The sequence below is a fragment of the Taudactylus pleione genome, unplaced genomic scaffold (assembly GCF_031769625.1).
Source record: "Taudactylus pleione unplaced genomic scaffold, aTauple2 ptg001609l, whole genome shotgun sequence".
Lineage (NCBI taxonomy): Eukaryota > Metazoa > Chordata > Amphibia > Anura > Myobatrachidae > Taudactylus > Taudactylus pleione.
Window position 1 is genome coordinate 170,835 of NW_028286006.1, and position 12,880 is coordinate 183,714.

At 47.0% G+C, this 12,880-nt stretch overlaps 1 protein-coding gene across 1 annotated transcript in view; it reads left to right on the plus strand.

Annotated features, from left to right (window-relative positions):
• LOC148442118 (rap guanine nucleotide exchange factor 6-like) overlaps nucleotides 1-12,880 on the plus strand; it is a 672,269-nt gene that overhangs the window by 122,407 nt on the left and 536,982 nt on the right. The window contains 2 exon segments of the mRNA XM_088464211.1: nucleotides 112-219; nucleotides 5,978-6,181. Of these exon segments, the coding sequence (XP_088320337.1) occupies nucleotides 112-219; nucleotides 5,978-6,181 (312 nt within the window).

Here is a 12,880-nt window from a genome sequence, read left to right on the forward strand (position 1 = left end):
CATTGAAATACAATGAAATAATCAAATTATTTATATGCCAAACAACATGGATATGATATATAATGAATTGTAAATGGTAAAAATGAAATCAATTTTTATGTACTGTCACAGGTAACCAGGGTTATGCTGCTTTGGGTGAACAATCATTTCAATGATTTTGAGGGGAATTCTGATATGACCAAGTTTCTGGAGAAATTTGAAAATAATCTTGAAAATATGGTAAGTTCTATTTAACGAAATTGCACTGAATATTTTGTTATATGCGGTGTCCTAGGATGCTTAATTTTTAATGTTGAAGACCAGCACTGCTATACATAGGAAACTTAAAACATTCCCATGTGATAATTTTATTCTAGGGGCCTTTGAGCAGGGACATTCTGGGATGGGGGCATCTACTTGAAGCATGCAGCCACTCACTCCATGCATAGGGCAGCCAGCTGAGAGGCAGGTAGAGACAGATGCTATCAATAAATCTAAATGTTTAATTTAATTGACCATTGCATTGCTTTGCCTAGGGCCTACAATGCTGTTAAGACTGGCCTCCGCCCCCTTCTCTGGTAGAGTTCAGGAGTTGGGAAATTTGTGTTCATAGTTGGGAAAATCCAAAATGTTCATCTTCTGCTACAACATGCCCAAAATATAAGGCAATATAGGGGGCAATCCAATTAGGTGCAAGTTGGCTTGTGCCAGCTGTTTTCAGGGCAAACTCGCACTGCAAATTGCATTTGCAATCCAATTCCCAACTCCAAAATTTTGGTGGGGAAAAATCTTTATGTTAGGGTAAAAATGTGGGGACACAGTGCAGAACCCCTTAGACAGCCCCCGCCCCCCAACGAATAATTAGTCATTTAGAAGTTTTCAATTAGCCTAAGGGCCGTATTCAATTAGCAGCGAAAACGGACGTTTTTTTCGCCATGCCAAAAAAGAAAAAAAGACGGCAACATTTTCACCAAAAAACAGGAGAAAATGGCAACAGACTAAAAAAAAAACTGGAGAAAAGTTTTCTCCATCCCAGACGAAACTAAATGCAAAATCCCTATTTTTGGTTAAAAATGTGGGGATTTCTTTCAGAACTCTTTCATGTTAACAAAATAATCAATTTTTGTGGGTCCAGGATGGTATTTTTCATGCACTTATCCCAAGTTGCATGCTACAGGGAATTCGCACACCCTCACTGCGAGTAGTGCAAGTTGGTATTTTCAGTTGGATTGCGTGATTCTCCGGGAGCGAGCATTCATGCAAAGTATCAGTTTCATGGGACAAGTTTACACAATTGGATTGACCCCATAGAGAGAAAGCTTCACAACCTGAATTCAGTAGAACGGTGTTTGTTTGTAAATCACATTTGTTTTGGGTAAAACACTGATTGTTGTTTGTAGAGTGTTCGGTAGAGGGCGCTGCACATAAGAGTGAAGCACATAATAAGCTATAAAAACACTACATGATGCACTATAAGTTACTAAATAAGTAAAGTTTTGCTGGCAAGGTTTAATCAAGCAAGGAAAACAAGTAGTTTTACTGTATGTGTAAACTTTATAAAAAAAATAAAAAAAAATTGTATTATTCCAAATCGGGTAATATTTTTTTTAAAGTACTATACGTGACACCGCGTCTTACACAAACCTAACAAAATAGGCAAAAGAGGCAAAGAGTTAGTGAATGCCTATGGGAATCATAAATGAACATTTAGGTCAAGACAACTTTTTCACCGGAAGAAGAGAGATTTCCATCCCCTCTTCCAAATGGTGACAGTAATGCCAACATGGCCCTCTTCTGAGAAGTCTAAAGTGAGAGACAGTGTTCAATATCTACAGAACAATGGAAATCAACTACTCCTGCCATTTAGGTTTTAGCAGTAATAAAAATACACAGTACAGGAGCGGATTTGCCTTTAAAATCACTGGGAAGTTTCTAACAGAACTGTGGGGCCAAATTTTACATGTGACCCCGCCCCCAGTAGCTCGTCACTCACTATTCTTTCTGACAGGCACTGACAACCAGGAGGCTCCTGTCAGAGGTCCGTGGCTTAGAGGAGCTTTGTGCTTCTGAAACCGCAAAATAGGTTGTCATCTAGCGGGACAGAGCACCTTCATTCACCAGTCCAGTTCCCGGCACCCACGCAGACAGAATTGTGCAGCGCCAGCAGCTCTTTCTTCTCTCACAGCTCCAAACTCCATCCCCCACACAGGTTCTGTGTTCCTGTGATCTTCCCTCACACTACAAATGCTCCCTCCCCCAACTACAGCACCCACGGATCCCCCCCACAAGTTTCCCTCTTCTGCTCTCTCCCCTCCAAACTCCCCCATCATCTACAGCATCCAACGACCCCCTCACCTCCTCCACCCTCACAGGTTCGCCACTCCTGTATCCCTTCACAGCTCCAAATGCCCCCCCCCCCCCCATCAGCAGCATCTGGCAACTCCCCTCCTCCTCCTCACACACACACACAGGTTCTCTGTGCCTGCTTTCTCAGAATCTCACAGCTCCAAACTCCCTCCCCCCATCCACGACATCCCCTCCCCCAGGACACCCCCCTCCCCATACTGGATAATGCCAGCAGTAAATGATCACTCAAAGAGGGAAGTGCCAAGCGTCGTCATGACCTTCCAGACACTGAAACAGCCTCATCCTGGGTGAGAGCTACAGTACCAGTGCATTCTGTTCCTCCATATTCAAGGTAAGGGGGTCTATTTACTAAGCAGTGTTAGGAGACAGCGTGAAAAGTGATATGGTGCCAGCCAATCAGCTCTGAACTGTCATTTTTCAAACACAGCCTGTGAGATGGCAGTTGGGAGCTGATTGGCTGGCACCGTATCACTTTTCACTGTCTCATAACACTGCTTAGTAACTAGACCCCCTAAGTCACTTACTGTACTTTGCATTTATGATTTATTTTTATTACTTAATCCTTGCGCTAATTAAAAAAGCAGAAAGTACCTGGCTGAAAAGAATCACATATTCACAATATATCAAAAATAATAAATTTTATATTGTAAAACAGCAATTGGACCAGTCAAGAAATAAACAACTCACATATATAGCAATATTGCACAAAAAAAGTATTTTCAATAAATGAACAAATAATATCACAAAATTGTATCTATAATGTGTCTAAAGGAGGTGGATCCTGAAAAAATCTGGTCATACCAGTAAAAATACATATACAGTACGTATATGTGATACTCTAAGGTTTCAATTCACACCTGCAGTCAATGCAATTTGGTTGGAATCCCTTAACTGTTCAATGTAAATCAGTCATGTAGGTTCTGTATAATCCTGCGGAATTCCGCAATAGAAATACTGATTCCAGAACATGAGTCATGCAATAAGCACACGGGGAAAGAAGGAGAGATAGAGGGAGGCACTTCTCCAGCCGGAGATCACGGGCAGCGGCTACCAGTCAGCTGTATTTTGCACTTATGATTTATTAATAATATGTAGTAACTATATATTAGACATGAAGAGCACTGGAGGTTATGTAGTCATCATGCTGACATTTAAAATGTCAACATCATAATGTTGGTATACAGGATGTCAACATGTTCATAATGTCGACATTCAACAATGTCGACAGCCACAATGCCAACACATAAATTTGGGGTTACTGTATGATTAGGCCGAGGTTAAGGTTAGGCTGCAGTTAGAGTGGTGTTAGGATTAGGCTGCAGTTTGGGTAAGGCTGTGGTTAGGGTTAGGATGTAGTTAGTGTAGGGTTATATTTCTGGGCAATTATTAGGTTGTCTTTGTGAATTTATGGAGACTTTGTACACTCTGTATGTATAAAGTATTTCAAGTGTTAAAAATCACAAAATAAATGGGGTGAGGGCCCCCCCAAAAGCACAACTAGCACGGGCTGTGTGAGCCGGTCTTGGTTGTGAAAATAAGGGGGAAAAAAAAGGAGTAGGGGTCCACCGTATTTTCATCAACCAGCACTAGGTTTTGTGAGCAGGTCCAGGTTGTGGAAATATGGGGGACATAATGAGTAGGGGTGGCTGTATTACCTAAAACCAGCTCCAGGCTCTAACTAGCATTGGTGTAAAGTTGCAGCCAAGGGACATGCTCCACTAGGTCCCCCAGCCAAAGCATTCTGCACCTCACACTAGTCAGCCCTGACCAGGGATCCGTGGGGACCCCCCAATGAAGGGGTCTTCCCTCCAGGGTACCCCAGGCCGGGGCTAAAACCCAGGTCTATCCCCCACATCCCTGGCTGGTGGATTCGCGGTTCATAGTGTAAAAAAAATAATAATAATAATATAGAAATAAACTAATATTGTTCTTTTTAGGAGGATTTGAGTTCCCAGCAAGCCTCCCCCGCATGCGGGTACTTGGAGAACTAGAGGACTACCTCTAGTCCCCTGCAAAGAAGTATATAAACAAAATTACAAGACACACACCATAGGTTGTGATTTTATTACTCATACACTCACTGAATCACTCACAATCACCCGCACTCACACTACATACTTACCTTGCCCCTTGCGCAGGTCTCTCCCCTTGTCTAGTAGATTCCACAATTGACTTGTAAAACTAAAATCATACTCTCCCACCCCTTAGTTCATGTCCTCTTCGTTCAATATAGACAGCCACAGCCTCGAAGGGAAAAAAAAAAAACACTGAGACCACCGAACAGAGTACTTTCCTCTAAGGACAGTACATTGTGAATGCTGGTTCAGCATCCTCATTTCCCATAGAAATGCATTGGCTGAACGCTCATTGGCTGAGAGGACAGCCTCCAACTCCCAGCCATTGAGCAATTCCCCCATAGACTTCAATGGTGGAAATGCACATTAATAACCCTGCGGATCCCACCATTGAAATCTATGGGTGAACCACTCATTGGATGAAAGGTGGAGACTTGCCTCTCTCAGCCAATGAGCGTTCAAACAATACATTTCTATGGGAAATGCGGACTTGAATCTCTGACATACTGCACCCTCCAGCTCGCACTCTATTATATTGTGTGACTTTAAGTACAGGCTTGCATCAAACCCGCTTTGAATTGATTAGAGTCCACAGTCGCACTAAAATTCAGACTCTTATATTTCACCCCATAACTATTTCAGCTTGTTTTTCATTAGTGATGAATTTACCAGTAATTGTGAGCATTTCATTATATGTGAACTTAATGTACATGTAAATATCCTTACATTTAAAATACCGAAAGTGAAAGCCCGAATGCTAAAGATCCAGACTAGGGCTGGTAAGTAGCCTAACCCTCCTCTCTTCCCCCCACTAACCCTAACCCCCCCTTTCCGCACCCTAACCCCACCGGGGGGTGCCTATCCTCCCTCCAGGGGTGCCTAATCCTAAACCCCCCATCTCCAGCTAAGAACGCATACTTTTCGGCATCCAGACGATTGAGCTTCCAGTGGACGGGATGCTGACGCCGGTATCCTGAAGTCCAGCGGCCTATCGTCGTCCGCATTATGCTGGGCTGCGGGATTACGGAGTCGGTATTTCGACTGCCTGGCATCTCGTCTGCCGGCATATCAACTGCATACCCTGGCCTGGTTGTGCATTTACTGTCTGGTGGAAGTACCCTTGCCTCTCTTCTGGGGCGTGGTCTGAGTAGTTGCAGCTGAGCAAAGAAGCAAGACTGTTGATCTTTTAGAGCAGGGTTTCCCAACCACAGTCCTCAAGGCACACTAACAGTCCAGGTTTTAAGGATAGCCATACTTGAGCACAGGTTACTTAATTAGTACCTCAGTTATTTTGATTTAAACATCTGTGCTTTAACATGGATATGACTAAAACCAGGACTGTTAGTGTGCCTTGAGGACTGCTTTAGAGTGTTGACTCCAACTTGCACCGTTATCCTCACTTTGCGCAGGGTACCATACTAGGAAGTGGGAGGAGTCTGAAAAATAAAAGTGGATGAGTATATATAACAATGAGTATATATAACAATGTAACTTAGCAAATACATTACTTTGTGTGGATGTGTGCATGTATATTAACCACATGCTATGGTTCACAGAACATGAAAGGACACCTCCGACTATTAAACATTGCTTGCACTGCAAAGGCTAAGTGGAGACAAGTCACATTGCTTAAGCCATCTCGTGAATCACCGCTATGCTTTACTTTTCTTGGAGGATGTGATAGAGGATTTGGTATTTTTGTGGACTCTGTTGAAGCTTCAAGCAGAGCTGCAGAAGCTGGGTTAAAGCGTGGAGATCAGGTATGTAACATATTTAATTTAGTGATTTACTTTCTACATCAGGGTCCATAGGGCATCCACAGGATACCTTGGGGTATAGGTGATGACGTCAGGCATCGGGCACCATAGAGTTAAGTTTTCAGCCTCCCAGTATGCACTAGGGTCCCCCTCCTATACTCCGCCCCCGAGCCAAGGCATCTCAGTTTCGTTGGTGCCTGGCTCGGAGTCGGAGCACATGTTTAGAGGGGGGCTAAGAATAGCCCCTGATGTTTTCTTCAAGGCAGCTGTGGCTGCACATCTGGGAGTACAGCATGGACAGTCACTGCCGACGCCCATGCTGTCTCCCCTACAACCCCCCGGTACCAGAACGCCGGTACTGATGCGGGGATGCTGGTAAGCATCTGGGATCACGGCTAGCAGTGACCCCGGGTGTTTCGGACCATGGCCGGATTCAAGGGGAGCAGGTAAGCAGCGGGGGTCCTGCGGTGGGTCCCTGCTGAGCACATGGTCCACAGTCTCCAGGCAGGGGGCTCCCTGGGGACTGGCTGCAGTGTGGAGCCATGAAACTAACCTGCATTTTCACTGCCCCCCTGGGACAGCGGGCCGCAGCTGAGCGGCAAGTGCTGCGGCGTCCCAGGGGTTAATTGCATGCCAGGGGAGCGCGCCTTCCTTGTACACCGCCGGCGCCTCCCCCGCTGCATACAGCCCTCTCTGCACTGCCGATTGGTCCTGTGGCAGCGCTCCTCCCCCAGGCCAGCCTCCTCTCTGCTCCTCGGTGGCCATCTTTGTATGGTGAACGCTGCTGGAGCTGCTGACGGTGGCATCGCAGTCTGGGTCCCCGGCATACCTCTCCTCCGTTGACTACAGGTCAGTGTATGCAGTGCTGTGTCCTACCAGACTCTGTAGTTGAGGATCAGCGCTGATAGTGCAGGGAATTGATTTCTTCTGCATTGTATGTGACTTCTGCTAGCGTCTGCTGACTGTACTTTCACTTTCTACTGTCAGCCATTTTACTCTCCCTGCTCTTCCTCTGCTAAAACCCGTGTGGTGATTGCAGGGTGTTTCTCCCACTATACTAATAAGTATCAGTGAGAGGGGTCACATACTTTCCATCATGTCTGAGAGTGATTTTCCTCTCCAGCTTATGTGTACTAAGTGCAATGTACCTATAGCGGAGGGGGAGGGTAACGCGGAGGGGCTACGTCAGCAGTGTTATTTATTGGCGCGGCCAATTACTGCACGGCTCTGCTACAGGAACCGCCCTGGGCTTGTTTCGCTAAATCGCTTACAACCCTAGTGGGCCAGTTAGCTCCGCCACCTGCGTTTTCCCAGATGGGATTGTCCCAGCAGTCAGTGGTGTCGTCACCCATGCAGGGGTTCCTGAGACAACTGATGGTACCCCACAGTCTCCCTATTTACCCTCCCCAGGTTTCATAGGAGTCTGCGTGGGTTAATTTCCTGACAAATTCGGTACAGCATTTGTCAGACATGTTACAAGGGGAGTCTGTGTTGTGGCCTGTGGCGTCTCTGTCTGCTCCTTATGAGGATGACGACGTGACGTCCGATGATGGGGAGATTCTGGATCTATCTGACCAAGAACCTCTTCGTACTAAAGAGTCGGACGCTAAGTCCAAGGTTTATATTCCTGGCCTTATTCGGGCAGTCTGCACGGCTTTAGTTATTGAGGATGACGATCCTCCGGTGTCCAAGTATGCCTTTTTTAAAGATATTAAGGGTGATGCCACAGTGTTTCCTCCTTCGGGTCAGTTAGTAGACCATTTAGAGGAGGCGTGGAAACACCCTGGTAAACGGTATCAGCCTCAGAGACTCTTAGCTGTGGCTTATCCGTTTGCGGACAATTATTTTTCTAAGTGGGAATCCCCTCCACAAGTGGATTCTCATGTGACACGCCTAGTCCGAAGTGCCACCTTGCCCATGCCCTCCATGTCCTCCGTGAAGGATGCTACGGACCGCAAGGTGGTGATCTGCCTAAAGTCCATTTATTCCCTTGCGGGAGGGGCATCCAGACCGTCTATGGCCGTATGCTGGGTAGCCAGAGGTATGGAGCGCTGGGCTGATAGTTTGGAGGAGTCTTTGGATTCTGACTGTTCGGCTGAACAGGCCGAGTTGGTAGGCAATCTCCGGGATTCGGCCACTTACATTAATGAAGCGGCCTTGGATATTAGCATCCTCATGTCTAGGATTTCTTCGGCAGCTGTTGCTGCTCGTCGCACCTTATGGTTGCGATCTTGGGAGGCGGACGCTGATTCCAAAAAGGGCTTAGAAGCTTTGCCCTTTAATGGAGAAGTCCTATTTGGTCTGGATCTGGACAAAATTATAGCCACGCTGGCAGCAGCCAAATCTGCATGTCTCCCGTCTGCTGTGGTCCCTTCAAGTTCGGGTACGTCGTCCTTTCGGCCTTACAGGGCCCAGGGTAGGCCTAAAGCACAGTCTTTTCCCCGACAGGCTGGGCCCAAGAAATCGGCCAAGCCCAGGAAACAGGCCTGGAGTACCAGACGTCCGGCCCCTAAGTCTGATGACAAACCTGCGGCCTGACGGTCCGGGCCTCCCTTTGGGGGATCCCAAAGTGGGAGGCAGCCTGCTGCAGTTCGCCCAGTGTTGGTCGATAACCATGACAGACAATTGGGTTCACGAGGTGGTTTCTCACGGGTATGCCCTCTCCTTTTGGCACAGGCCCCCATCCCGGTTCGTCACCACGGGCCTTACATTAGACCGGAACAAAGCCTTAGAACTGCGGACGGTTTTGCACACTATGCTCCAGGCTGGAGTTATAGTGCCTGTACCATTCTCCCAGAGGGGCCAGGGTTTCTATTCCAATCTATTCTTGGTGCAGAAACCCAATGGGTCGTACCATCCGATTCTCAACCTCAAGGCCCTCAACAAGTCCTTGTGGGTGCCGCGGTTTCGGATGGAGACCCTACGGTCCATCATTCTGGCGCTGGAACCTGGGGATTACATGGTGTCATTGAACATACAGGATGCTTACTTGCATGTCCCTATTCTTTTGCGCCATCAGCAGTTCCTCAGGTTTGCAATCCGCAACGATCACTTCCAGTTCTGTGTGTTACCTTTTGGCCTGGCAACAGCACCGCGAGTGTTCACCAAGGTCATGGTGGTCATGGCGGCTTACCTGCGACTGCAGGGTGTCCGCATGTTGCCGTACCTGGACGACCTTCTGTTGGTGGCAGGATCTCCAGAGCTCCTTCTACGCCATTTGGACCTGATGATTGCAGTACTGCAACGTCACGGCTGGTTAATAGACTGGCAAATGTCCACCCTGATCCCGTCTCAGAGGATTCTGCAGCTCGGAGCCTTATTGGACTCCAGACAGCAGCGGATCTTTGTGACGGAGGAAAAGATCTCTGCCTTACAGTTGAGGGTGCGCAGTTGTCTACAGAGTCGCCGAGTGTCTCTGCACTCGGCGATGAGGTTGCTGGGCTCCATGGTGTCAGTATTCGACATGGTGGAATATGCCCAGTTTCACTCCAGACCTCTGCAGCAATTGATCCTGTCCAAATGGAATGGACTGCCTCAGAGTCTAAAGTCCCAGACGATGGTGCTCACTCCAAAGGTTCGCCTGTCTCTAGCTTTGTGGTTGCAGACGAGGGTCGTCCATTTTGGGTGGCGAACTGGGTCCTGTTAACAACGGACGCCAGTCTTCGGGACTGGGGAGCTGTCACGGGTCCACACTTGTTCCAGGGCAGGTGGACTCAGGCAGAACATGAGCTTCCAATAAACATCTTGGAACTCTGCGCGGTTTTCAATGCTCTCCAGCAGGCACATCGGGTTCTCCAAGGTCACCCCATGCAGGTCCAGACAACGCCACCACCATGGCCTACATAAATTGACAAGGTGGAACCCGAAGTCAGGCGGCACTCGTAGAGGTGTCCCGCATCCTGGTCTGGGCGGAGCGCAATCTCCCGGCTATATCAGCAGTATTCATCCCGGGAGTCCTCAACTGGGAGGTGGATTTTCTCAGTCGCCAGGACGTACATCCGGGGGAATGGTCTCTGCACCAGGACATCTTTCAACTTCTGGTAGACAGGTGGGGTCTTCCAGAGATAGACCTCATGGCGTCTCGGCACAACAACAAGTTGCCGGTGTACGGGTCTCGAACAAGAGACGAAATGGCATTTCTGGTGGATGCTCTGTCCATCCAGTGGACGTTCCGGTTTGCTTATCTCTTTCCTCCGTTTTCCCTTCTTCCACGGGTAATCCGGAAATTCAAACAGGAAGGAGGTACGCTCCTGCGTGGCCCAGGCGGCACAGGTTCTCAGACCTTCAGAGTCTGTCCGTGGACATTCCTCTGCGGTTGCCGCTACGACCGGACCTGCTATTACAGGGTCCTTGTCTTCACCCGGACCTGGCTCGGCTGTCTTTGACAGCGTGGCTGTTGAGACGGCCATGTTAAGGTCCAGGGGGTTTTCCAGCTCCGTGGTACATACCATGCTAAGAGCTCGGAAACCATCCTCTGCAAGAATATACCATCGTGTGTGGCATACGTTCTTCCAGTGGTGTCAACCGAGAGGTTATGCCCCTCGGGAGTTCAGTCTGTCTAGAGTGTTAGCTTTCCTACAGGCGGGGCTAGACCATGGGCTTCGCCTTGCTTCTCTGAAGGTGCAGGTGTCTGCCCTGTCAGTCTGGTTCCATCGTAGGGTTGCTGAGATCCCTGATGTGCACACCTTTATGCAAGGTGTTCTTCGAATTCAGCCACCTTTTATTCCACCGGTGGCGCCTTGGGATTTAGCTGTGGTCCTGAGGGCTCTCCAGGGACTGCCGTTTGAACCACTGGGCTCAGTGGACCTTAAATGGCTGACAGCTAAAACAATATTCCTTCTGGCCATTGCTTCAGCCAGACGTGTTTCTGACTTAGGGGCTCTCTCCTGTAGACCCCCTTTCCTGATTTTTCATAGGAGCAGGGCGGCGCTGCGCATTCATCCTGGATTCCTTCCCAAAGTTGTTTCAAGTTTCCATATCAACGAGGAAATCATTGTGTCGGCTTTTAACTCACCTGATCTTTCAGTGGGTGAGGCCACTTTGGACGTTGTGCGCCCTTAAGGATTTATGTTGACCGCACTTCTTTGTTTAGGAAGTCGGACGCCTTGTTTGTCCTCTATGGCTTCTGTAAAAAGGGTTGGACTACTTCAAAGCAAACTTTGGCAGGTTGGATTCGTATGGCAATTTCAGAAGCTTATCTTCATGAAGGCCTTCCGGTTCCATCCTCTGTGAGGGCTCACTCCACTAGGTCTGTGGGTCCTTCGTGGGCAGCTCGTCGTGGTGCCTCTGCAGTCCAGATCTGCAAGGCTGCCTGTGGTCCTCTGTCCATACCTTTGTGAGGTATTACGCGTTTGACACCTTTGCCTCTCAGGATGCTTCCTTCGGGCGGCGGATTCTCCTTTCAGCACAGGAACGTCCCCACCCTTAAAGGATACTGCTTTGGGACATCCCCAAGGTATCCTGTGGATACCCTATGGACCCTGATGTAGAAAATATGAGATATGGTAAGAACTTACCTATGTTATCTCTATTTCTATGAAGTCCATAGGATTCCACAGGACTCCTGCCATGTCGCACCTGTGCTGCAGATGGGCTTTACTCTGGTCACCATTTTTTTTCCGTCTCCCTCTGGTGAGAATGTGATTCTTGTGTGTGTCCAGATCTTTTTTCTCTCTCTTCCTTCTCCTCCTCCAGCCTATGGCTTGGTACATAACTGAGATGCCTTGGTTCGGGGGCGGGGTATAGGAGGGGGACCCTAGTGCATCCTGGGAGGCTGAAAACTTAACTCTATGGTGCCCGATGTCTGACGTCATCACCTATACCCCAAGGTATCCTGTGGAACCCTATGGACTTCATAGAAATAGAGATAACAAAGGTAAGTTCTTACCATATCTCATATTTTACCTTTGCTTATTATCATGCTTCTTGGACTGTAAAACTGTGATATTTTAAACAAATTACATTTCTGTTTGTAGGGCAGTGTTTACCATGTAAACAAACCAGGCTGTGTAAAATTGTCTTCACAATGTTTGCAGTCTCCCTGCAGCATCTTAATTAAGGATGATATTTAATAGCAGATTCTAGCAAGCATTAGCCACTTAAGCACATCAGAAAAGCAAAAAGAAAGCAAAGTATTCCTATAATGGGGCACTCACAGATTAGTCATATCTAAACATAACTGGAAAAATATTCTATAGTGACCTATCAATAATTATAATAAAATGTAACCTTTAAGTCCCTTTAAAATTGGGTAAGTGAAATATACAGAAAATTATATAATAAAAACAAAATTGTTTGTGCAAGTGAATTAAAAATGTACTGTTCTCCAAAAAAGTTTTCTTATTAATTATTTCTATTAAGATTCATCCCTTTATGTATCTGCTTAATGAACTCTGTGCATAAGTCACAATTGTACCACTATATTATTATGGTAAATTGCCTGTATTAAGTAATCATAAATGAGATAATTCCTCAAGTATTACCTACACTGCTACGTTAAATCTCACGTGTCGTAATTATTACTTCTGTTCCAACTTTTAAATAAATATCAAAACAGATCTCACAAGTGAGCCTCTGGGGAAAAGGTCAGGCCCCTACCTAAAACCTCCAAATGTACATCACTCAAATTTCTTTTGGACAAATTGATGATTCTTAACTTATCATATTTGTCCAAGGATTTCCTCCTCTGTGTACACCTCTGGT